At 37.0% G+C, this 23,770-nt stretch overlaps 6 protein-coding genes across 12 annotated transcripts in view; 1 reads left to right on the forward strand and 5 right to left on the reverse strand.

Annotated features, from left to right (window-relative positions):
• Positions 1-5,197, forward strand: part of LOC100141693 (uncharacterized) — a 32,742-nt gene extending 27,545 nt beyond the window's left edge. For 4 of the 5 annotated variants that reach the window (XM_015978921.2, XM_008193671.3, XM_008193673.3 and 1 more), the window contains 6 exons: positions 1,908-2,630; positions 2,686-3,545; positions 3,592-3,749; positions 3,795-4,185; positions 4,230-4,488; positions 4,539-5,197. In XM_015978921.2, coding sequence (XP_015834407.1) covers positions 1,908-2,630; positions 2,686-3,545; positions 3,592-3,749; positions 3,795-4,185; positions 4,230-4,488; positions 4,539-4,703 — 2,556 coding nt within the window. In that variant the 3' untranslated portion in view covers positions 4,704-5,197. Of the gene's footprint in view, positions 1-1,350; positions 1,857-1,907; positions 2,631-2,685; positions 3,546-3,591; positions 3,750-3,794; positions 4,186-4,229; positions 4,489-4,538 lie in introns of those variants that run through there. The other variant, XM_001815324.4, reaches the window with a different exon arrangement.
• Positions 5,198-5,215: 18 nt separating this feature from the next.
• LOC107397734 (uncharacterized) lies at positions 5,216-7,459 on the reverse strand. The gene is made up of 4 exons (XM_015978943.2): positions 7,331-7,459; positions 7,097-7,282; positions 6,906-7,047; positions 5,216-6,870 (listed from the first exon to the last, which is right to left on the reverse strand). The coding sequence occupies exons 1-4, from the start codon at positions 7,376-7,378 to the stop codon at positions 6,662-6,664; spliced, it is 585 nt and encodes a 194-aa protein (XP_015834429.1). The 5' UTR covers positions 7,379-7,459; the 3' UTR covers positions 5,216-6,661.
• On the reverse strand, positions 5,239-6,483 carry LOC103312622 (decorin). The gene is made up of 2 exons (XM_064358866.1): positions 6,004-6,483; positions 5,239-5,967 (listed from the first exon to the last, which is right to left on the reverse strand). The coding sequence occupies exons 1-2, from the start codon at positions 6,481-6,483 to the stop codon at positions 5,239-5,241; spliced, it is 1,209 nt and encodes a 402-aa protein (XP_064214936.1).
• Positions 7,460-8,075: 616 nt separating the features above from the next.
• Positions 8,076-12,585, reverse strand: LOC100142190 (uncharacterized). The gene is made up of 7 exons (XM_001815373.4): positions 12,358-12,585; positions 11,229-12,305; positions 9,155-10,198; positions 9,015-9,099; positions 8,815-8,961; positions 8,613-8,760; positions 8,076-8,301 (listed from the first exon to the last, which is right to left on the reverse strand). The coding sequence occupies exons 1-3, from the start codon at positions 12,370-12,372 to the stop codon at positions 9,986-9,988; spliced, it is 1,305 nt and encodes a 434-aa protein (XP_001815425.2). The 5' UTR covers positions 12,373-12,585; the 3' UTR covers positions 8,076-8,301; positions 8,613-8,760; positions 8,815-8,961; positions 9,015-9,099; positions 9,155-9,985.
• A 2,733-nt stretch (positions 12,586-15,318) lies between these two features.
• LOC103312625 (uncharacterized) lies at positions 15,319-18,783 on the reverse strand. 3 transcript variants are annotated; one of them, XM_015978939.2, is made up of 12 exons: positions 18,317-18,783; positions 17,933-18,261; positions 17,597-17,743; positions 17,417-17,546; positions 16,892-17,366; positions 16,761-16,845; positions 16,564-16,707; positions 16,385-16,517; positions 16,028-16,299; positions 15,794-15,976; positions 15,606-15,747; positions 15,319-15,557 (listed from the first exon to the last, which is right to left on the reverse strand). In XM_015978939.2, exons 9-12 carry the CDS (start codon positions 16,082-16,084, stop codon positions 15,340-15,342), a joined length of 600 nt encoding a protein of 199 aa, XP_015834425.2. In that variant the 5' UTR covers positions 16,085-16,299; positions 16,385-16,517; positions 16,564-16,707; positions 16,761-16,845; positions 16,892-17,366; positions 17,417-17,546; positions 17,597-17,743; positions 17,933-18,261; positions 18,317-18,783; the 3' UTR covers positions 15,319-15,339. The 3 variants fall into 3 exon arrangements, 2 of the variants coding, with proteins under 2 accessions (XP_015834425.2, XP_064215002.1); XR_010335432.1 differs by having other exon boundaries at positions 15,330-15,557; positions 15,794-15,982; positions 18,317-18,763; XM_064358932.1 differs by lacking the exons at positions 15,319-15,557; positions 15,606-15,747; positions 15,794-15,976 and having other exon boundaries at positions 16,112-16,299; positions 18,317-18,753.
• A 1,947-nt stretch (positions 18,784-20,730) lies between these two features.
• LOC663929 (alkaline phosphatase 4) lies at positions 20,731-22,838 on the reverse strand. The gene is made up of 6 exons (XM_969957.5): positions 22,631-22,838; positions 22,308-22,585; positions 22,165-22,225; positions 21,791-22,089; positions 21,223-21,739; positions 20,731-21,177 (listed from the first exon to the last, which is right to left on the reverse strand). Exons 1-6 carry the CDS (start codon positions 22,698-22,700, stop codon positions 20,765-20,767), a joined length of 1,638 nt encoding a protein of 545 aa, XP_975050.2. The 5' UTR covers positions 22,701-22,838; the 3' UTR covers positions 20,731-20,764.
• Between the last annotated feature and the right edge of the window lie 932 nt (positions 22,839-23,770).

Raw genomic sequence — 23,770 nt, forward strand, 5'->3', positions numbered from 1 at the left:
TAAAATTTATTCACAGTGCCTTTAAATTAAAAATATTTAAAGTTGCAGCTGGAATATTCACTGAACTCGTAATAACTTCACATGGTGTCGTGGATACTGTTATGACAAGCTGATGAATTTTTAATAAGCTTGAATGTTTGCTCATCGAGTTTCAGTCGCTCATTTTAAAGTAGTAGGTATTATAAAAAAAAAACTTGCCATTTGGTAAAATTTGTTCTTGACCTCAAGATCTTTTTTAAAATGTGAAACTAGCTTCACTTTTTATTATAGTATTCGAACTTACATTCTAAAATAAAAATAAAATAATAATAATAATAATAATAATAATAATAATAATAATAATAATAATAATAATAAAACACATAATTATGTGAGTAACAACAATAGAAAAAAAATAATAACAATGAAAAAATAGCTTATTACATTTAGTGTTTAGTTTCAATGATAATCTCTACCTGTTTAATTCAGAATAAATATTTCTTCAGTAAATCGCTGCGATTTTTCTCGAGTACATCGGCGCTAGATGTCACAGTCCAGTTAATTAATATGATTTGCATTTAAATATCAAGTTTTGAATCCTGTGCATTTTTTCTGTACCTTTATTAAAGACACAACTTGATTTGAAATGACGTTAATTCAATATTTTTCTCAATTGTCCCCAAATTTATTTTTCCAATACCTAAAAAAACAGGTCTCGGCCGCGTTACACTAGTGGCATACAGTCGGGACAGCCATTTGCGTGCAATTTTTTAAATAAAATTTATTCACAGTGCCTTTAAAATAAAAATATTTAAAGTTGCAGCTGCAATATTCACTGAACTCGTAATAACTTCACATAGTGTCGTAGATACTGTTATGGCGAGCTGATGAATTTTTAATAAGCTTGAATGTTTTCTCATCGAGTTTCAGTCGCTCGTTTCAAAGTAGTAGCTATTATATTTAAAAAAACTTGCCATTTGGTAAAAGATCAATTTGTTCTTGCACCTTAAGAACTGTTTTAAAATATGAAACTAGCTTTATTTTTTATTATAGTATTCGAACTTATATTCTAAAATAAAAAAAAATAAATAATAATAATAATAATAATAATAATAATAATAATAATAATAATAATAATAATAATAATAATGTTAAAACACATAGGCTGCCCAATAGAAATTTCCAATCATAGGGCAACACTTCAAAAACATGATTATGTGAAAAAAAATAATAACAATGAAAAAGTAGCTTATTACATGTAATGTTTAGTTTCAATGATAATCTCTAGCTGTTTAATTCAGAATAAATATTCCTTCGGTAAATCGCTGCGATTTTTCTCGAGTGCATCGGCGCTAGATGTCGCAGTCCAGTTAATTAATCCGATTTGCATTTAAATGGTTTCAGTTCGGCGCTTCCATTGAAACTTATCTTAATTTATCACTTCCCGTTTTTGTAGTAAACCGCAAAAGTCGCCAGCCAATTAACAACATTGCTAGATTTAGAAGCTCTAATTAGCCATAACTGGTGAATTTTTGCAAACAAGCAAATTACATAAAAGTCTAAATTTCACTCGGCCGCCCCTACCACAGCCAATTAGAATGCGATGTAACATCCGACTTATACATAATGCATCCTAATATGTGTTTATATTTATAAGGCAGCAGCTCATTCAAAGCGAATTCCTCGCAACCGTGAGGTTCCTTACCTCTGCTCACTTGTCCGATTGGGTTTTCACGAGAAAGATACAATCTACGGGAATTGTTTATAATTCTATGTAGATGGCAGTGTGCTGTAGAATATGTATATTTTAATACACTCAGTATTGTTTCACGGTTCGTTACAAAATGGTCGAATTTGCTTTAAACACCACAGATTCGGTATTAAAAATTCGCTTGTTTGTGCGCTCCTCACATAATTGCTTGTTTCAGAATCACACGGGAATGGTACAATCCCCACATCAGCAATCCGAGCAAAACGCAGTCTTCCGAGCCACTTACCACCCACCTCCGCAAGAATATTACAACGGACAAGCCAATCCATCAACTGGTGCTGTGCCGAGACAGTCGTGGCATGGGGGCGACAACAAATCCACTCCACGCCCTTACCCAGAAGACTTCTCCCAAAGCAACTCCCAACAAGTGACCGTACAAATCGAACAACCGAAAGAACAAAAAGACAAAAAGAGTATGACAAAGACATACCACACCATCAAAGACATCATTTCGAGTAGGTTCAAGAGTAGCAAAGACAACACCGAGGAAAAAAGTGAAGAACCCGGCTTGAACAACGTGGCGGAGGAATTAAGGCGTAGCCAAAGAAACATAGGAGAGGAACAACAAGAAAAAAAGACAGAACAAAACATCTACGGCAAACCCAGAATTGATCCGAACATTTCGCACCAACAGCACCAATACAATCAGCACATCATGCTCCAAGCGCAGCAATACCAGGTCAACCAACAGCTCAAAATGCAACAAACGATGTACCAGCAGCAGCTAGTGCAAGCAAGGAGCCAGGAAATGTTAGTCGCAAGACCGGAAGAACAAGTCTATTACCAGAATGCCTACGGGGCGACGCCCCAAAGGCCCGGAAATAGATTCGTCTCGCCGGCGAATCGGGAACAGAACTACGTACAAATGCACCATTCGCAAGTAAGATCACAAGTTTTTTTAACTTGTTTATGTTTAACGTTTTTTCCCGGATTAGTTTCCAGCCAAAGAAAAGGACGACCGACGCCAACCAATCGCTATGGAGCGCCGCAGCGCCCAACAAATCGAGCGAGACAGCCAGCGTCAGAAAAGTTTCGAAGCTCGACGTGCCGCCTCCCACCCCCAGTTGGCCTACGACGACGAAACCAAAACCGAAGTCCCCGACAGCCGTCCCCAGCCTCAAGCAGCCCCCATGCGGCGTGGTTCCCACGGGAACATCATGGAAGCGGCTGTGTCAACCGCCCCCGATGCGGAAAAAGACAGCGACGATGGCGGTTTTCTCAAACGAAACAATTCCAAAGAGAAGAAAAATCCCGAAATCAATCAAGAGGAAGACAGTAAAGTGACAGAAGCCCTTCAGGGAACTCCGCGTAAGCGTCTGGAAGGCGAAATCGGGAAGATCGAAGGCGTGTATAATGTTGGCCAGCGATCGAAGGACGATGAAGGGAGAGGGAAGAAGAATCCTTCAGGATCGGCTGCGAGTTCCGATTATGATAAAGCGGGACAATCGTCGTCGAATGCCGACTCTGGGAGAGGCAGTGCTGCGTATAGTAGTGGGAGGAGGCCTGGAGGGCTGGACTTGAATGGGGAAGGGGACACGGGGCAGTTGCAAGGACACTACAGGGATCATCACGGAGGGCATGATTCCGAATGGGTGGATATAGTCGAGAATGAATTGAGGCATATTCTTGAGCCAAAATTGCACGAATTGTCGTTACAAGGGGGCGTCGGAATTGCGAATTCGACGCTTAGTGAGAGCATTTCGTCGATGACTCCGCCACTTCCGCCACTTTCGCCCGGCGAACAGTCTTCGCCCAATGTCACTCCGAGGAATTCGACGAGATATAAACCCAGCAGGTACAGTTACAATTTTTCCAACTTGCCGTTTTTACCTTGTTGTTAGTTTGCCATATGGAAGTAAACCGGATTATGATGGCTACAAGTCCAAGCTTCACACAGGCAGGGAAACGAGCGTGAATTCCCGATGGCACAATAACTCCAACCAGAAACATCGCAGTACAAAAAAGAGTGACCATAGTACCGCCTTGAGGGGCAAACAAAGTGAGTCCTTCCATGCGTTTTAATCGTTTTACAGGTGAATTTCAGTTTTTGGCTTGGATACCACCGATTTGACTTCAACCACGACCCGGTCGTTGGATCTCGAGTCAATGTTGGACGGTCAAAGCGACTCAGACGGCGACATAAGCACAACCGATGCCAGAGCCATCAGAAAGCAGTTGGAGGGTTTGGAGACTATGTATTCGGAAGTCCTCAAACTCCTTGGCGTTAAAAAATACAGTGGTCGTTACCAGCCTTCAGATCCTAGGTTTAGTAAGCGGCGCTACGGCAGTATGTCTTCGCTGCCGTCCAGCTCGGTCAGCAGTCGGCCGATCCGAGACAAGCGGCGCGCCCACGAAGACCGGAAGAAAGTCAGAGACATTCGGGGAATTAACAAGCGGTTTCAAAGGCTGGAATCGCACGTTGTGACTCTAGCGAGGTAAGCACAACACGATCGCAGCGATTTTTTAACACAAAGTGCAGGTCGGTCGCTCATTTATCTTCCGAGATGCGGACCCAGCATTTAATGATTCAAGAAATGGAGAACATTCGGGGTGAAATAGCGGCGCTGAGGACCCAGACCAACATGCTGAATGTGAGGTCGCAGTCGGCGTCACGGGCCGTCAACACGTCCAAAGACTTACCGACTTTGGCGAACCCCACAAGAGTCAAAAAGTTGACGAAGTTTTTTGGAGATGAGCCGCCATTATTGAGACTGTTTTTACGGAAACTTGGCTATGAGGTAATTTTCTATTAAGCTAATTTAGTTGCTTAAAACTTTGTTTTGGGCAGAAATACGCAAACGTTTTCGAGAGTGAGCGAGTCGGGATGGTCGAACTGCCTTATCTTAGTGAAGAGCGACTTCAGAAGATGGGGGTGCCGTTGGGCCCAAGACTCAGGATCATGCAGGAAGCGCAGATTTCGGTCTGCAAGGATAACACGTTGTGTATAGTTTAGGGAAGGGACAGTCAGACAATACGTAGGAAATTTAACCTAGTTTTAAGTTTGCTAAGAATTTTTTAAATATTTATTTAGTTAGTAATTTTAGTTGTCTGATCTGTAAGTGATTGTAAATGGCGGCTCAAAAAAGACCTCGGTTTTTTTAGTTATAATTTTGTGTGTACTTAAAGATGTATTTATACGACGATTTTTGTACATATTGAAATAAACAGTTAAGTTATTGCCAATAATACCAAAGATTTGTTCTTTGTACTTTTCTACGTGAAATAAAACATAATGGGTTTTGTAACAAACGCTTTTATTTATTTTTTCAATAAAAGACTCCATATACATATTAGAAATTTAGGCGTAACACCTAACGCCTGTTGCAATACGATAATTTAAAGGAACTAAGCTACATGAAACCAACTGGGTGAAGTCCTTCTCCAGACAAGTAGAAAGCACTATAAGGCCTGTTATTGATTACATAATTTAGAATTTGTGATTGGGATTTTTAATAAAAGACTTCAAACGTATAATTTTTTATTAGGATTTACGCAACACAAGAAACACCTAACTGGTTGATATAATGCACTGGATATAACGAGCAAGAAATCAATTTTCTGTTATTTTCAATTGACTTGAGGAACTGCTTGACTGGATAGGGGAGATCCCATGGTTGTATTATTTGGTAATCAAGACAGTAGGGGGTTTTCCCTTCACTGTGAAATTTAGCATCACACGCATTTTGTTTGATTTTCAAATCCTTCATAGCGACCTGAATTTTATCAAATTCCTTGCAACCAAAGGGATTTCCATACAGGAATAACTCAACATTGTTTTCAAAATTCCTTGTAACGTTACCAAAATCGAACCCCATCATTTCATTAAAACCAAGCGATAACACAAACGGGACACGTCTTCTGATCAAATACGAGAAGTAAGCGAACGATATCTCCTTTATTTTATTGTTACTGAGGTCGATCAGTGAAATTCTTGTGAGATTTTGAAACGTGGCGTTGTTAACCGTTTCGAGATTATTGAACGAGAGGTTCAAAAACTGCAGTTGGGTGGCGTTTGATAAGTTGGGGACTTTGTAGAGCTGGTTCCGACTCAGACTAAGCTCCAGTAGTTCGCTCAAAGGCTGAATGACCCCGTCCTGGATTTCCCTCAGTTTGTTTCCATCCAAATAAAGTATTTTGAGAGTTTCTGGAAAACTGTTGACTTGGATGTATGAAATCCTATTATTCCGCAAAATGAGCGTCTTCGTAACTCCAGCTCCCTTGAACCAAAAACGAAAAACAAAATTTTCGATTACCTCAATTTTATTATCAGATAGGTCCATTATCTCGATTTTACTTCCGAGGGAAAGCACTCCGGGCTCTATAACTTCAATATTATTGTTAACTAGGCTAACTTTTTGGAGGGTTAAGTTCGGGATCGACCACTTTTCGAGTTTCTTGATGTCATTGTTGTAAAAATTCAGCACTTTTAATTCGTAGTCAAATTCGCATCTCATGGCGAGTGGGGAAATCCGGTCGAGCTGGCCGATGATTGTCAGAGACATGAGTTTTTTGAAAGGAATGAGCTCATACAAGTCGTATGATTTCAGCGGATTGGCACGACGTGTTACGTTTCCGACTATGATGTCCATGAAACTTGCTTTATCACTGAGCTGTTCGACATCTTCGATGGTGTCACAGATTGTTGCATACGATTGTACGCATTTACAGTTGATTTGTTTAAATAGAGACACCAGAACGATGAAAATAAGTTTGGCGTAAAATGATGCGAACATTTCGGCTGAATGTTGGAATGGCCGCAGTTCAAGACCAACTGAACCGGATTGCAAACGCGACGGGGTTTACCCTGACAATCTGCTTCTCAGAACTTGTAATTTAAAAATAATTTGAATATCTTCTTTCTTATCATGTTTAATTCGAATTATTCGGTACAAATGATAAATACAAATCGGATTAGGGTTTTTTCGGAGGAGGTTTGCTCGTGCCCGCGCCCGCGTTCACGTTAGCTCCGTGCAAAGGAATCCTGACACATCCAGTTCTCTGATCTTTTCCTTTTCCCCCTACTTTCACTTTGAGCTTCTGGTCCGCTCGTTCCTGCCGAAGCTTCATTTCCAAGTCGTCGAAAAGTTCCACCGCCCAGCAGTTAAAAAAGAAAAGCATGACTACAAAATCATTTGATTCATCGCTTACGATCTACCAAATAAAACCCCCGTCAGGATATGCAGTGCCAAAGGATAATGCAAGTAGTCGTATTTACCAATAACACAGACCACTGAAACAATTTCTAGCACGATGTAGGTGAAATAGTGGCAACTGAGTTCCCAGTTATACCTAGTGTTCTAAAAGGCGACCAAAGTAAAAATTAAGTGAGTTGTTGATAGTACTCACTCGAAGGACATAATAGGCTATGTAGAAGATGTGAATCAGGATAACAGCGTTGCAGCAAAACTGCATCGAAAGGGACACAAATAAGTGAGTGATTACAATACCTTTAGACCCATGCTTCTTTTTTTCTTCATTTTGGTCCAAAACAATTTCGTAAATTTCGAACCCAATCACCCCGATATTTGTGACCTGGAAATTTTTTCTACCAAATGCTCCAAACAATTGTTTGATTCTTACTACAGACGCAATTGTTGAAACTATAAACATAAATCGCAACCGATTCATTTTTAATAATTGACATCCAAGTGACAATGTCACATTTACTTCGTTGCACTAGTTTTTTTTTTTAATAAACATTAACAAGAAAGTACTGATGGTTTCTTATTCATGTGTTAACTAACTGTAGCATCTTTATCACTTTGTTCAGACTTCAGACAATGCCTATAAAAGTTTAGGAACAAAGCAACAGTGACCAACAGGAAATCGTTCCAAGTGATTCAATTTCACTATTAATTGTATAACACTTCTCATACTTTACTGGAGTATAAATATAAAATCGCTCTTTTAAAATTTGTTTACGCAAAGAATCAATGTATTTATTGCTAATAGGCGGTAATAGAAATATCAATAAAATAGTGTTTAATTTTTTCTTATAAAAATGTAGGTGTGGAGTATTTGCATGAAGAATTTTGAAGACATCGATGCGCATAAACAATAAATATAAACCACACAGAAACAAATATAGTGCTTCAAGGCAGAAAATGAAGGTTGAACGCCTACGGGTCATACTTTATTTACGATAATTTTCTTGTAACATCTTCGTTGTAATATTAAATTATTGGTCGACAAGATTATTATTTTCCACAAAAGAAATAAATTTGTAATAAGTGTTAAATGAATTTTTTGCTCAAATAAACATAAAGCTGAACACTTTTAGGTCCCGGAAAGTATTTAACGTTTATTGTCAACAAGGTATAACAAATGTTGTAAGAAACGCTTTATTAATCAAGTGTATAGAAGGACAGTTCTAATCATTGGTACAGTTTTTATACATTTTATGTACATTTAAAGTGTTAGTCATAAACAGCTTTATTAAACATCATCATAAGTTTCATAAATGTTCTCATCAACATCAGTCTTTGTTGGTTTTCCGTGAAACTGTCTCCATGATGCGGATGTTACGATGTAAGTAACAAAGCCGTTGAGAACTGGAACAAAAAAACTGCTGAAAAGAAACGTTTCGAAAGTACTACAAAAGCAATTACTAAATTAATGCATTGAAAGAGCGAATGAGAGAAGAGAAGCGCCAAATAAGTAATGAATTTAAAACTTTTTTGAATTAAAAAAATCATAAATAAAAATTAAATAATTTTAGTTTTGATGACTTATATCAAACGCTCCTATTAGTCCTTAGGATCCAACCTTGGAGTTTTTAATAAACCAAAACAATAAAATAAACATTATCTAGTTCTATTGTAAGACACTTTTCTCAAAGGCTTAATTATCTGTTATCACTTACCTAAAAGTATGAAGCCATAAATAATAGCTGCTGAGGCGCTATTTAGATGATTCCTGCTGTCGACAAAAATGTAGATAATAGTAGCGCAAATGAAACCCAATTCGACGAATTTTAGTAATATCCAAGGTGTGTATTGTTTACGGTCTCCCTAAATAAAAATATTAAAATAAAAAATTACCAAGAAAACCCTTGAAAAACCAACAATTTTCAGCCCGTAGTACAATTCAAATCCGACGCCGGCAGCCGCAAAAATGTAACAATAACGGGCGAGGTCGTTGATTTCTCTTCCAAAATACCATCGCACCGCAAACTCTGAAGTAACAAAATGTAACGCCAAAACTGAAAGGATCTGAAAAATGAGACATTGCTCCATAAAACCAAAAAATCCGACCTGTCTTTTACCAAACCGACGAAAGGTAGCCTCAAATTAAACGTCCGTCGGTCAGTGGGGAAATGTTTGTTATAGAACGATCTAACCTGAACACATCTAAAATTGTCGATTTTTAACTGAACTGTTTGAGAATCGAATTGGAAAAACTTACTTTTGTGAAAACTTCGACTCTGCGGCGTTTTTGGCGTTGGTTGCTTGGACTGTCATTATTTTATGTGAAATAGTTTCGCTGATTTTACAAACATATCTCGTGATAAGTGAAATTTGCAGTCTGGTCGGCAGTTCTGTACTCAGCACTTGAATGACGACCTTCTCAGGTGACGTCACAGTGGGGGGCTCCCACAGCGAAGTGTGTCAATAAGAATTTTATCGCGGAATTGGATAAAGTCGAGCACGTTGTTTATTTTTTCCTGATCGTTGTCGTAGACTCATCTTACAGTATTTTTAGGTTCATAGAAATTTTATTCGTCAAAAAATTGATAGGAGTGGTAAATAAATGCACTGCACTTAATTTGTTTAAAGAGGTTTAATTACAAACAACAACATAAATCAAACATAAATACTAGAACTAAGACAATGTTCGACGAGCTCAGTCTAAACATTATTGCACAAATCCCTAAAAAATTCGGCTTAAAGCCATTTGTACCACCTGTTGCATTTGTGTGTCTATGAGATAAATAGGAGCAATTAAAAACACACCCAGATGCTGCAGATGATCAATTAGGTGAGTATTTTGTAGCCGAGGATTTATAGTCTAGGCACTACTTTCTATTAAATCATCAAATGGCAGACGTTTTTTTTCCAAACTTGATATTCCAATAAAATATGAGTAGATTTAGTTCTCAGCAAATTACAGAAAATAAAATGAGACACTGACAGTGTTTTAAACAGGAGAAAAGTCACGTATCTTGTGATAACTCAAGAACCTTTTACACAGTTTTTTATCATCTTTTTACCTTTCAGACTAAGTAAACGAACTCAGTTAATGATGTGCGAGATTTTCGTAAGTGACTTTCGCGTGATATCCGCTTGGTCCGGCAAAATACTCCACTTTCTGCATCCTGCCGTCCGGCAGCAGGACATGGTAGTGTCCTTTGGCGTTCTCTCCTTCCCTTTTTTCCTCATGTCCGAACTCGTTCCCCATTTTGACGTCTCTGATCTTGTAGCCGAAAGCGTATCGTGCGGCATATGTATGCTGAAAAATATTGCATTTTAAATTTGTTGAACTTGTAGAAATCGCGGCATTGTTTGGAAGAAAGTTCAAACAATTGCGGGATTATTGCTATTAGCCGGAAAGTATTGTTCGGTAAAGATTTGATCTGATGACATGCGCGACTGTCTTTTGGCTCGTATATAAATGAAGATGACGATTGTTGCAGGCAGTACCCTCCAGAAGCGAGTACCGCATAAATAATTTTTAAAAAGCCCCAGCTACATATTATTTAATTGTTGGCAATGGGGCAGTTATTCAGTAATATAGTTTGCAAGCGAAAAGTTTTTATTAAAATGACTAACTTTTACAGGAACTAGAATTAAAAAAAGCTTATTATAATACTTTGGACTAACATACTGGCACTCGTTTTCTCATAAAATGACAAAGAATAAGACGCATTATCTTAAGACCACTTTTGTTTTTCTCGTATCAAACAAGCATGAACATCAAGTAGAAAGTACAGTTTAAAAAATAAAAGCCGTAGATTAAGATAAATCTGCGCAATTGTTACTTTTCTTATGTTAATACATTTTATAATTGAAAATTACCCACGCTCGCTCACTTTCGATAATGCTAATGCGACTTTATTCTGTATCTTGAACAATTTTTTAATGTTAGGCCTGCGATGCACTCGTTTTTTAAATTTAGAACGAGGAGACCCATGACTGTGATGACTTGAATAAACATTAGACCCCGCATTGTAATGATCATTTGAATTATTAATAATAATGTAATTGGACGGTTCGTGGTTTTTGCTAATTGGTAAAATTTTGTTTACGCTATCTAAGAAATCAGTTTTAGGTTTCTCTTGCGCCGGATGCACAAATTTATTATGTTTAGAAATCACCGGGCGATAAACTGGATGATAATGTGGACTATGATTGTGGTGCTTTCGTTTCCGGAACCGACGCAGAGCTTGAGGCTCAGTTGTGTTGGAAACAACAGTACTGTTATCATTTTCATCATAATCATAATCAAAAACCTCCCTCCTACCTCGTAACACATTACTTACATCGTCAACACCGTCAAGTTTCAACTGATGGTTGATCTCGGGAAGGACTTTTTGGCTTTGACTCTGAGTCTCTAAAACCACTTGTTGATAAGCTTTAGGACTCTGGCGAGGTTTCGCACTTGTCTTCGGTTTAATTACAGTTTCGTTTCGGGCAGTTAGGGGTTGTGATATGTGTTGTTTGAGGGGTAGGGGTTGTGGAAGTCGTTCTCCTTTGATCCCTTGGTTGTGGAGCGCAATTTGGGCTAAGGCCTTTTTCTGGGCTTCGACCTGGGCTTTGGCTATGGCCTGGTGCTGGGCTTCGACGTGGGCAAAAGCTTGTTGTTGGGCATCAGCTAGAGCTTTGGCGAGTTGAGCTTTCGCGTTTTCGTCCAGTTGGGATTGAAGGGCTTCAAGGGAGAGGTTCTGGTCGACGTTTGGGTGAGTTCGGGGGTTTGGTATATCAACACTGTGTTCGATGACGGGTGTTGGTAAAGGGCCTTTGATTGGAGGCAGGACTAGACTAGACTGAGTTGATTCAAGGAGACGTTTCAAACCTTCCAACTGATTGCTGGGTGGTTGTCCCACCAAGGCACTCAGTGCGTTTAAATCGTGTTCAGAGCGTTGGTTTTTGATGTAGACAAGTTGGTTGTTGTCTTGCCGTTTGATTTTGCCATCAAAGTCTTCGTAGTAAGTGCTAGGTTTCATTTTGCGACTCGTTACCGGTTTTCTCGTGGTTGATAATTGCGAGATCTTATGCCACATCGAATAGAGCGATGTCGTGTTGGTTTTTTCTTGCGGAAGCTTGTAATTTTCGTGTTTTGTCGACGAAGCGACTGCGGGGTCGATGGCTTGTGTTTGGGCCCTTTTTACAATATTTTGCATATCGACGCGTTGTTGTTTCGCGTAGCGAAACATTCGTTGGTTTTGTTGAAGTGCACTTTGATAATTGAAGGTTTGGGGTTTGTACAGCCTAGCCCTTGGTTGATTAAAGGGATCTCGTACTATTCTAGTATTGGATTTTTCGTCCACAGTTTCATATACTTGAGGGTCAACTCCTAACGCCACTTGCAACATAAGCAGAACTAAAATTGTGACAATCTGAAAATACAAAACTTGTAAAACACAAACACGAAATTTTGAAATAACGTACATTTTGACTTAGCATTTTGACTTGGGTTTCACCGGCACTTTTTGCTCGACCTTGCCTCAAGAGCTTAACATTGGCACTGAAGGAAACACACGGATCACTTTCATTTCTATACCCCGTAATGTGATTATGGATGGTCGTCTGGAGATAGTCTTTCTCTTAATTCATGAGCTAAGTTTGAGTGGGAGCGAGAGGAAAGTACAACGCATGTCACACTTGGAACTGCTGCAGAAAAAGCATTTCTCTTGTCTGGAGAGTAGGTCGTGAGGATAGTGACCACATTCCTGATAAGAAACATTGATAACATATGGCAGAAATGAATACAATTTTGACTCAACGAGATTTGGAAAAAAACAGGTACACACGTGCCTGGAAATCGCAAGAGTGCGAAAATTTGACTTGTTGATGAGTAAATTAATTCAGACAATAACTTAATTTTACAGTCTCACAATTATTTACCGTTTAACCATCATCACAGGTGAAAGTGTTCACTGATAGCTTTATGTGTGCAACGGAGCGTAGTGTGTTACAAAAGATATGAATGAAAATAATGGGTTGTAATAAAAGTTCCCCTAAACATACAATTATCTCAAAACAATGGTACAAGCGCTTGAATAAGAATTTAACAGAAATTTGGTGACAACTGTATCTAATAACATCGCAAATCCCTTTCTGCCTCCTAAACATGATCTAAATTAAAATTAATTTGCACACTAATTAAAACAGGTTTCTAATGAAACTACTGAATTTGGATTGGTGAAATATGATTGAGATTTATTTATGACTTTTACATAGTTATGCGTATAATTAATCGTTGGAAATTGTGTTAATTTTTTTAATAATTAAAGTGAACAAAAAATAAATTTTTTTGTGCGACAAGACAATTTTGATTGCTTAAATTGTAAAAATTTTCTTTATATGACAGTCGTAGCTGGATCGAGAGAGATTGATGAATTTTTCCAGATATTTCAATTAGCAATACTTTTTGTATAATGTAGTCCTTCGATACTTCGATATTGTAGTCATTTGCAACGATCTATTCCATTATCGTAGGCACAGCTGTTAGATTATTTTAATATTTATAGTTTATTGATTACAACTCGTAGTTGTTTGGTTGTAACTATTTAAAAAATGGATCATTAGACATATGATGTTCAATTTCTAACCCAGAAGCTATGTAGATTGTGTTTGTAGAATATTTTTATTTCAACAACACTTATTGACGGAAAAATACAATAAGGCAAGCTTGGTATTTTTTTCCTGTGCTAAACGTGATTGAAGTAAAGCTTAGCCGCCACTGAAAGAATGGAAAAAAATGCTCGTACGATCTATAAACAGAAATTAGTGGCACTCCTGAAAACTTGTTTGTAACGTACGGAAACTCCTAAGGAGTAATTAATCGAAAAATTTTCCGAAAATTTAAGTTTGTAAGGCTGCATCGTATTAACCAACATGATTATGTAGTTCCTCTTATTATTTTCATCAAATGTATACCATTTGACTGAATTCAATGAATTTACAACATTCTCGGACTAAAATTTTTAAAGTAATTGATTTACTTCAACATTATGTTAAACCACCTCAATTTCGATAGACTGTCCGGCCCATATTACAGACCCAAATGTGCACACAGCAGCCAATGATCCCAAACCAAAACGCCAAAAGTGCTCGCGGTGAAGTTTGCCCTTCAAAACCAAAATTCAGCATTTAGTTAAATTATTTACTTACAGTTAAAACAAAAAGCCCAAAAGAAAATAATAGCAAACATCCAAGTATCGAAAACCCAACTATTAGATTGCTCATTTCATTTAATTTCAATCGACGAAACCTAAAATTATCCCCAAATTAAAATATTTTTTCGGAAATGTTTAAATACGCTATAAATTCGTGGTGCCTCATTATGCAAAACTTGAATCTTTCCCCAACAATTTTTTGATAATCTGTATCATAAAAAAGCTTCTCCTCGGAGAGATTTTTCGTTTGGTGTCCGATATTTAAAACAAATTCAATAAATAAAATTGCCTGAAATCGTATGTGTTGGGTGGTGTAAATGACTTGATACGCCTGCACAATCATAGCGTACGACAACAACGGAAATGTTGCCCTGTAAACGACACTGAGAACCATTTTGTGACGTGGGCAATACTCCTCGAAAAATTTTAACGCATAGTAGATTTCCTTATCACCCTCGATTGGGTAAACGTACCAGTAAGACGCATACAGAGTGATTATAAAATTTAACACAGACAGTACAGTTGTAATCCTTATTTCGGATTTAATGCGCGAGTGAGCTTCCTGTCCTGCACAATCTATAGTCCAAAATTTGAACTGTTTTCGCACGTCTCTAACCATTTCAATTCGAAATAAAATTGTCCAAAGTGCTAGCAAACCCTAAGTGAATATTTTAAAACAAATATTTTTGGCGAAAAATACTTACATAAAAGCTTCCCACAAATACAGGAGCATAATGAACAAACTCGTTTATTGTCAAGTCGTATAGTAATGCACGAACTGTTACCACAGAAACAATTAAGTGTGTTCCAAAAGTTATCCATAAGCCCAACTTGACTATTTTTGCTTCAAATACATCGCAACAAAGAAATCTGACTGTCTTGAGATAGTCATCTAGAATTTGCTGATTTTTTGAAAATAAATTAGACCAAGATTAAATTTACTTTTAGTTAAAGGTTCAAAGCAGTAATCGTGCATTTTGCTTGAGTTGTTCTAACAAACCTTACCAGATTATCCGAAAAAAATTAAAGAAACGAGAGCTATATAATTACCACAGAACATATTACATGGTCATTATGGACGTACCTTTATGAAGTAATCTACCGAACATAAGTATCTCCAATTAAGTAAAATTAGTTGCTAATTTATCAGTTATAGATTTCGGATTCGAAATAAGCGAAATTTTGATCTGGACGTATGGGGATAAAGAAATAAAACTACTGTTTACTTATATTATCAATCTTTATTAAGCTGTTAATAAAATGTCGAGACATTAAATTTTGCTTGACGAGAAGTACCGGCACCTTTGGTGTTATGCAAGTCGATCCTAACACACGGCATACGCTTTTTGGTGCGTCTTCTGATAGTAGCTACGGTTCTTTTATGAAGTAGACTCTCATTTTCTTCGGCAAGCAGATCCTCAACTCTGTCAAAAATCAACTCAGCAAAACAGGTGATCATAAATAACAATACTAAAATAATGAGACGTAATAACAATCGTTGAATAACTTGAAAATTACCAAACTGTACAGCGACCAAGCTCGCTAATCCTATCGGATGGTAAAATTCATCAAATTCGGTAAAAATGACTAAAGCAGAGGCTAATTCACACACAATGTATAAAAAGTAGTGGCAACTGACGTACCAGTTGTACCTTTCCGCCTAAAAATCGGCTTAAAATTCGTGCTATGGGCCTGTTAAAACTTACACGTAAAGCATGAACTGACATGTATGCCATATTTACAAAGATTAAAATATTTGCAGTGCAGAGAATCGCAAACGAGACTAGTTTATGCGTCATGAAGGAGGCAGAACCGTCACCTGCACTAAGATTCTTTAGGTCCACGTAGATCTCAAGACCTCCAATTGAAATTACTAAAGAACAAACTGTCTGCAACTTCACTTTTTACCTTTTAAAGTTCCACTAAGTTTTCTCGCTTACCAAAGACGTAACGGAAACCGTGAATAGGAGGATTTTGTACTCAATCAGACGTACCATGCTGACAAGGGTAAATGACACAAAGCGTGGCAAAAACGTCTTTATTGGGTTAGGTTGACAAAAGTCATTATTACAAAATGGTTTTAAAACTAACTACTAGACCCTCATGGATATACCGTGGGTCATGCTCCTCTTAATACTAGTGTAGGTCCCTTGTCGATCCAATTGCCTTTGCCATAATTTGAGGACGACAAAAGTAAGAAAACCATCAAGCACTGGAAAACCAAACAAGACAATTTACTCGGATAAAGAGCAATAAAAATATCCTTGTAAAACCTACACCAAATATTTGCAACTTACTTAAAACGATGACACCGAAGACAAGTATCACCGGCAAAGAACCATCATAAATCCCATATACACAAGAAGCTACTATCAAAAAAATTTCAAACACCTTGACGATAATCCATGTGGTATATCGCCTCGGATCGGCCTCCAATAACAATATTAAAAATGACAAATTTCCAAAAAAAACATACAATTTTTAAACCATTGTAGAACTCATAGCTAACCCACGCAACTAGTACAATGTATCCACAAACTAGGAAAACTCCAATTGAGTCAAAAACACGCAAATCACCGAATTTGTCGAAAATAACAGCCACTGCTAAAAATGACAGAACCTGCAATAACCGACCTAAATATCCCTTCAAAAGAGTTTGAAAATTGTAATAACCAAACCAGTAACCGTCATTCTTAAGTTACACGTTTCTGGGTCAGTGGGGAAGTACTTGCTCCAGAAAGACGAGACTTGAAGGCGCCTAAGCAGCAACATCGAAAATCATGAAAGTGGATAACTAGGCTTACTTTATAGAGGTTTTGGGCACTGGAATTATTTTTGCCGACATTTTACATTAATTCTGGCCATTCACACGTACTTAACGAACGAACATGATTGTTTACAATTTACGTATGTACGAAGTGATTCACCCATTTTTACGAGTCTGATGAAGAACTCTGTAATTCGTATGCAACCAAGTGTTTGTTACTAAATTACGTAACACTGGCAACTTACATCGAAGGGAAACAGGGAAGAATGAAAGACGTACGTAAATACTTTATTAAATAAACCTACGTTACTAAAACTATTTAATACTTGTACATATTGTCGGTGATCACAGTCTGTTTAGGCACGTCTAATTTGTATTAAAGATCTAAAGGCGATCCCCCTTGAGGAATCAAGGTCCACTTAACAGTTTATAATTATTTTCTCTTCTGTGATTTGGGTTTTTACATTGTCGGAAGTACTGATACACGGTAAACCACAAATACCAATTGACACCTGAAACGTAACGTATTATTAACAGTATTTCAACACTTGGTCTTACTCACTTATGAAAAAAATGTTGAATAAAAACTGAGAAACGTAACTTAAGGTGGAAAATATTATTATGAAATAGGAAAGTATCGCAAAAACGGGAAAAATGGCCACCAACCAGGGTAGCAGTAACAGTGCATTGCCCTGAAACAGCGGAAATTCAGAAAATTGACAAGACTTGGTGTAGATTTTACAAAAAGAGCGCCCGCAACTAAGGTTCCTATTAGGAAGAGGTGCGACAGGAGGTGTATGAGCAAATAGGCCACATCTCCTGGGGTCAGGGGCCTCTCTTCTTCAATGATCTTGCGGATGGCCTCAAACATCCCGTACCCCAAAAAGGCCTAAAAACCATAAAAATTTAATTAGCTTGCATAGGAAGTGACTGTTTCTTTGGGCTTAAATTTGCATAGATTTAATAATACAGGAATGTGTGAGTCTGGTTGCCTACCCTCTCACACTAGCTACCCACTGAATCCCTTCTTATCCCTCGCCAATCCATACAGCCAAATTAGGAACGCCACAAAACTCACCCCATGGAGGCCGCCTATCAAAATGACCCTCCTCTTGAGGCTGAAATCAAACTTTGGGATCATGTCATGCACTAGACGTCCGTCACAACCAAGCCCACTTTTGTTATCTCCTGTTGCTGTCATCGTGTAAACAATTTCCACGTGCGTGTACAACAGGGGCTACTCGGACGTCTGGGATCCCAGTCGAGCTATCTCGCATGATTTGCGTGTGAATAATAGTCTATTAACAGCGACGGGAGCACCGTTTTTCCCGCATAATGCACGTGACCTAGGAATTTTCAGTTTTCATGAAATGCTACACAGCATCGCGTTTCCACGGCTTCTAATAGCTAAAATGCGATCGAAAAGTGATGATAAAAGCCACGCTTGTGGTGCATGACTTACCTGCAATCAATAAACAACGTAGCTGATAAAATGCAAACACCGCAGTAACGTTGAGATTTGGATGTTTCGGAGGAGAGCTAGCGCGCTGGGGGGAAAGCGAGGCTGTTGAGAAAATCAATTGGAATCTGAGACCGACTTCAACTCGGTTTTACACCGAGTGGGTGCTAAATTATTTAAAATATTACGAGGACTAGCTCGCTACGTGCACACTATCGACTGATAAATCGATTAGCTGATAATGTGGATTAGTTTGGTCCATGTCGTGTGGGCGGAAATATTTACAATTTACAATGCCTCCAAAACGCGCTTAATTATAATTATCACAGTTATAACCGGACAATCAAATACAAGGAGAAATCCTTTGTGCCTATCGTTCTAATGGCCGACCGGCTGACCCACAAGAGCGCAGAGGAGACGAAGCTTTGCAACAGCTGTGCTTGGTAAAATAGTAAAGTCCGAAACACGATCATTCTCAAATAATTAGGTCAGAGAAAATTGTGAGCCGTTTTTCAAAGAAACCGTATGGTGTGATTTGTTATGCCGATGTAAACAAAATAAATAAAACAGTCGTAGGGGATTGAGGGGAGATTAAAGAGACACCTGTTGAACTTTGTTGAAATAGTGCAAAGATTTGTTGAATATGGTCTGTCTTACTTATTGTTACAAGTTATTTGTGGCTTCAAAACGCCGCTTTTTTGGGCCAAATTTTGTTAGCACTAGCTTAGTGAAGATTGACTAAAGTAACATTTCATGACAAAAGTGCATTTTTAGACAGCAAATGATTAGTCTCCAGTAAAATGCATTTTAGGGTTTATTCAAATATTATTGTACTATTGTACTATTGTACTATTATTGTTATGATTATAGTAATATTTTTTTTAAGCTACCGCTTAGTTCTTTTGAGCTATAATAGCTTTTTTAGGTGTTCTATAACTGTCTTTTCATTTATAAGCACAGGATTATCCGTAAACTAATATTCTCGAAAAACATTTTTTGTTTTTCAATAGAGAATAGAAAATTATAATATTTCTAGTCATGGAAGTGTTAGTGATTTTATCGGAGCTACTTTTGCTTTGCTAGTTTCGATAACTTATAAGATCATTGATAAAATTCCAACATGGGAGGAACTAAAAACCTTTTTAAGTAATAACGCAGATATGCTTGACAACTTAAGATTGGACTATTTTTTCTAAGAGATGTGTAAATTTTTTGAAAAGTACTTAAAGCTGGCGTAGATTATCTAAAAAATGCTTTTTTAATTAATATTATTATTATTATTATTATTATTATTATTATTATTATTATTATTATTATTATTATTATTATTATTATTATTATTATTATTATTATTATTATTATTATTATTATTATTATTATTATTATTATTTAAAAAATTTAAAAACGTTGATAATCTTAGGCAGTTTCTCGTTTAAATATCAAAAATGACTATTGAGAATATCAGTTTACAGATAATCTTACGCTTATGAATGAGAAAAGACTCATAGAACTTATAAAAAAGTTATTATAGCTTAGAAAAAATAAGACCCGAATTAAAATTAATTGATTAAAATAAAATTTATTACTATTATTATTATTATTATTATTATTATTAATTATTATTATTATTATTATTATTATTATTATTATTATTATTATTATTATTATTATTATTATTATTATTAATTATTATTATTATTACTATATGTCTTTATATGATTATTATTTAAATTATTATTTATTCAATTATTGCTCAATTTGATTTAATTTGTTTTGTAAAATTCGGTAAGATTTTTCAAAATTTCAATAATAAGTCTTAATTTAAGTGTGGAAAAGACCGATTTTTCCTAATAAAGTTGGCTTAAAAAACCAATAAATTATTGAATTGAAGATGATTTTTCTGTTACATTTGCACGTTTTTTATTCAAAAACATAATTATTTAAGATTAAGCAAAATTTGGTCAAAAATTACTCAAAAAATCATAGAATGGGAATGAAATTTTTGATTTTTTAAAGCTTAAAGTCTTCACGAAAGTCTGAAAAATCACAAAACTGAATCGTCTTTGTTTTTTTTTATCCCAAAACGCATTTTTTGTAAAAAAAATCGCTTAATGAGCTTGAAAATATTGTTAATAACTAGCGATAATACAATTAATTTGCAAAATTTTTTCAAAAAATATCAGAAATTGGATGAAAGTGTATTAAAAGTTTATGCTGTTGTCGGGCGCATTTTGAGTAACAACTTAGTTTTTCCTCTTTAAATCAGTAAATCTATGCAAAAATTATTTTTTTCTTTAGTATTTAGTCCGTAGACAAGTCAAAAAAAATTAATAATCAAATAAATTTTATATTTATTTTTATGCTGTCCGGGTGCGGAACACCATACGTAATTTTTTTGTAGAAATAAAACAACTCTGTATTCATAACTATTTTTATTTAAATAAGTTATAATTATAATTTATTTAAGAAAAACAGCATCGAAAACAGTAAATAAAAATTGCCGACAAGTGAAACGTCCAGATTTTTCGCACACCGCGGGTTAATTCCGGCCCTAGGCCCGATACAAGCCGCATAGCTGATCAAATGTGCGACATAGTTTTGCTCAACCACTCCCCGGACAAGATGCGAGCCGGGCCCTGTCCCAAAAATAGCAACATCTTCGCCCCCATGCGTCTCATCATCGAGCTCAAAACTCGCCATCTGTTGATATTTCGGGTTATTCAGACGGTTCCAATCCTCTCTGACATCACGCCAAGGGCCCAAAACCGTCGAAACGTTGGGGGAAAAGTGGTAGGCGAATCCCGGCCCGTTGGCGTAGGTTAAAGTGAGGGCCGGTTTGTCATCTTCCGTCTCAAGCCCATATCCTGCAAAAAATTACCGAAAACTGGAAACTTTGCACAAATTTTCACCTAAAATGTCATTTCCGCGCCGGCTGTAACCGTTCAGTGTCATGGCGTGCGAATGGTCCGCGGTCACCAGAATTAGAGTCTCAGGGCCGCAGGTTTCCACAATTAGGGCCACAGTTTTCTCAAACTCTGATGCTTCCTCCAGTGCTAGTCGGGCGTAATTGTCGTGGTGGCCGTGGTCGATACGACCGCCTTCAACCATTAGGACAAACCCATTGGGGTTCTTTTGCAAAATATCTAGACCTTTTTTGGTCATTTGGGAGAGACTCGGGGTTCCGTCGAGCCCTTTGTTACGCAACAATTCGTACGGGAGATGGTCGGGGTAAAAAAGCCCCAAAAGATAATCCACATCACCCACATTCTCCAGTTGTTGGTTATTTGTCACAAACGAAGCCTTAAGCCCTTTGTGATCATCAATCCATGTTTGCGTGAGATTCAAAGTATCATTTCTGACGCATTCACCGTCGCTCAGATCTTCGAAAATGTGGCCCATTTGCTGGTAACCTCCCCCGAGTATGACCTTGGGAGATTATTGTAATTTAATTTTGTTTTATTTGCGTGAACCTTGAACCTTGAAATTGTTACCAGGGGCGTCCTCCACCAGTTGTCTGGCGATGTCTTTGACAAAAGGTTTGAACTCTTGGGGCATTTCGCTGTCACACTCCCATTCCCGATAATGGGCATGGGCGTAAGTTGAGGCAGGAGTAGCGTGTGTTATTCTGGTGGTGGTAACAATGCCAGTGCTTTTGTTGGCTTGTTGCGCCCAAGTCATGATACCCTCAAGTTTGCTGGCCTCAAAAACGGTCCGATCGGCAATAGTTTTATTGCAATTAACATCAACACCGACCGCTTCATATCGGGTTTTAACACCTGTGAATAATAACAACACTTTTAGTACCAAATAAGCGAGAAACGGTGAGAAACGGAGTAAAGTTGGAGTTGTACCTGTGAAGAGAGCAGTGGCAGTTCCGGCAGAATCTGGCACTTGCATATCCACATTATAAGTCTAAAATTGTTAATTGTTAGGCGTCTCCGCAACTGAGTTAGTACATTATTAAAAAAGACTTTTTAAGTTATACAAACTTTACCTTAACTAGGGCAACATTGGGAAAGTTGTCGTAGGCAAGCGTGTGATCTTCACCGCTTTTCCCACTTCTTTGGCCCTTATAGATCCGTGTGGCTGTGATGGTGCTAATCCCCATCCCATCCCCGATTAAAATAACGACGTTTTTGGCCACTTTCGTGGTGCTTTCGTGGTCATATCTTAAGTTTTTTTCCAAATAGTTGTTACCAACATCGTACCAGAACTGTTTATCTTCACGAAGTAGCTCGTTATCAGGAGTAGGATTTATGTACTGGAACAGATCTAGAGGACAGGGTAATTGATAATACCCAAGTTTCGAAAACTTACTTTCATTTTTTATCACTGCAGCCAATTGTGAAGGAACTAAAAGACACAAAACCGTAATTGCGACAAACATTTTGGTTTTTTCAAGATTAAGTTTGACAGTTTTCCTGATAACTGTTCCAGTTACACTTTACTTTACTTTAAATAACAGTTTTTCATGTGATGGGTGCATGGGGACAACGGCAAAGTAATTAGACAGATTTGTTCAGCAAACAGTACGTTCTTATAGGATTTGGCAAGATTGTAATTCGACATAAAACTGTTATATTTTTATGGTAAAAACACTGATTTTTCGCGACCATGTTGTCTCAAGGACAACTGATAACCAGAATTGGTTAATGTGCAAGTGAAATATGATTAGCTTGTTTTTTTTTTATGAAAATTTTGTCATATTTTCTGTATTTTGCTGATCAGTTGCTGATTTTATCTTTTTGTAATAAGCATCTTTGCCTTTTTGTTGGTAAATTATGTACGCAAGTAATTGTTTTGTCAAAACGTTCCTCTTATAGTCCTGAAGAAGCCCCAAAAAGGTGGCGAAACGTAGACAAAACAGGGTGACCCAGGGGTGTATAACTTTTTTCCTATTTAAAATATTGCCATTCCGTTTTTATTATACGATAGATCGGCTTAAAGTCAAGTACACAAATTAAAAATATTTTTATTATATACAGGGTTTTGTACGTACACAGGGTGTTGAACCAAAGTTATATTTCATTAAATAAAACATCCTATATATTTTTGCATAATTAGATTCTACACAAAAAAATAATGTAACTTTGTATAAATTTTTATAGGTCTATCTTTTTTCGTTTTTGGAAAAATTACTACGAAGTCGCCAATGAACATGTTCCGACAAATTTGCCACCGAAAAACTCAGAATACCTTGCAGTTTTTGCAAATAATCGACTTTTACTTGATAATGTAGGTACAGGGAAAAGTTGAAAAAAGTTGAATAACTATTTTTTTCAAGTAGAACATCATGTATTTTTTTACACGTATCGGAAGCATTTTGCATAAGCTTTCTAATGGTATAGGGTTTGCATGGCGAATTTTAAACATTTATTGAGATTTTTCAAAAAAAAAATTATTACAAGAAATTTTGTTATCGTAGAATCTGTTAAATAGTAAATTTGATGGTTACTA

The sequence above is a fragment of the Tribolium castaneum genome, chromosome 9, assembly GCF_031307605.1.
Source record: "Tribolium castaneum strain GA2 chromosome 9, icTriCast1.1, whole genome shotgun sequence".
Lineage (NCBI taxonomy): Eukaryota > Metazoa > Arthropoda > Insecta > Coleoptera > Tenebrionidae > Tribolium > Tribolium castaneum.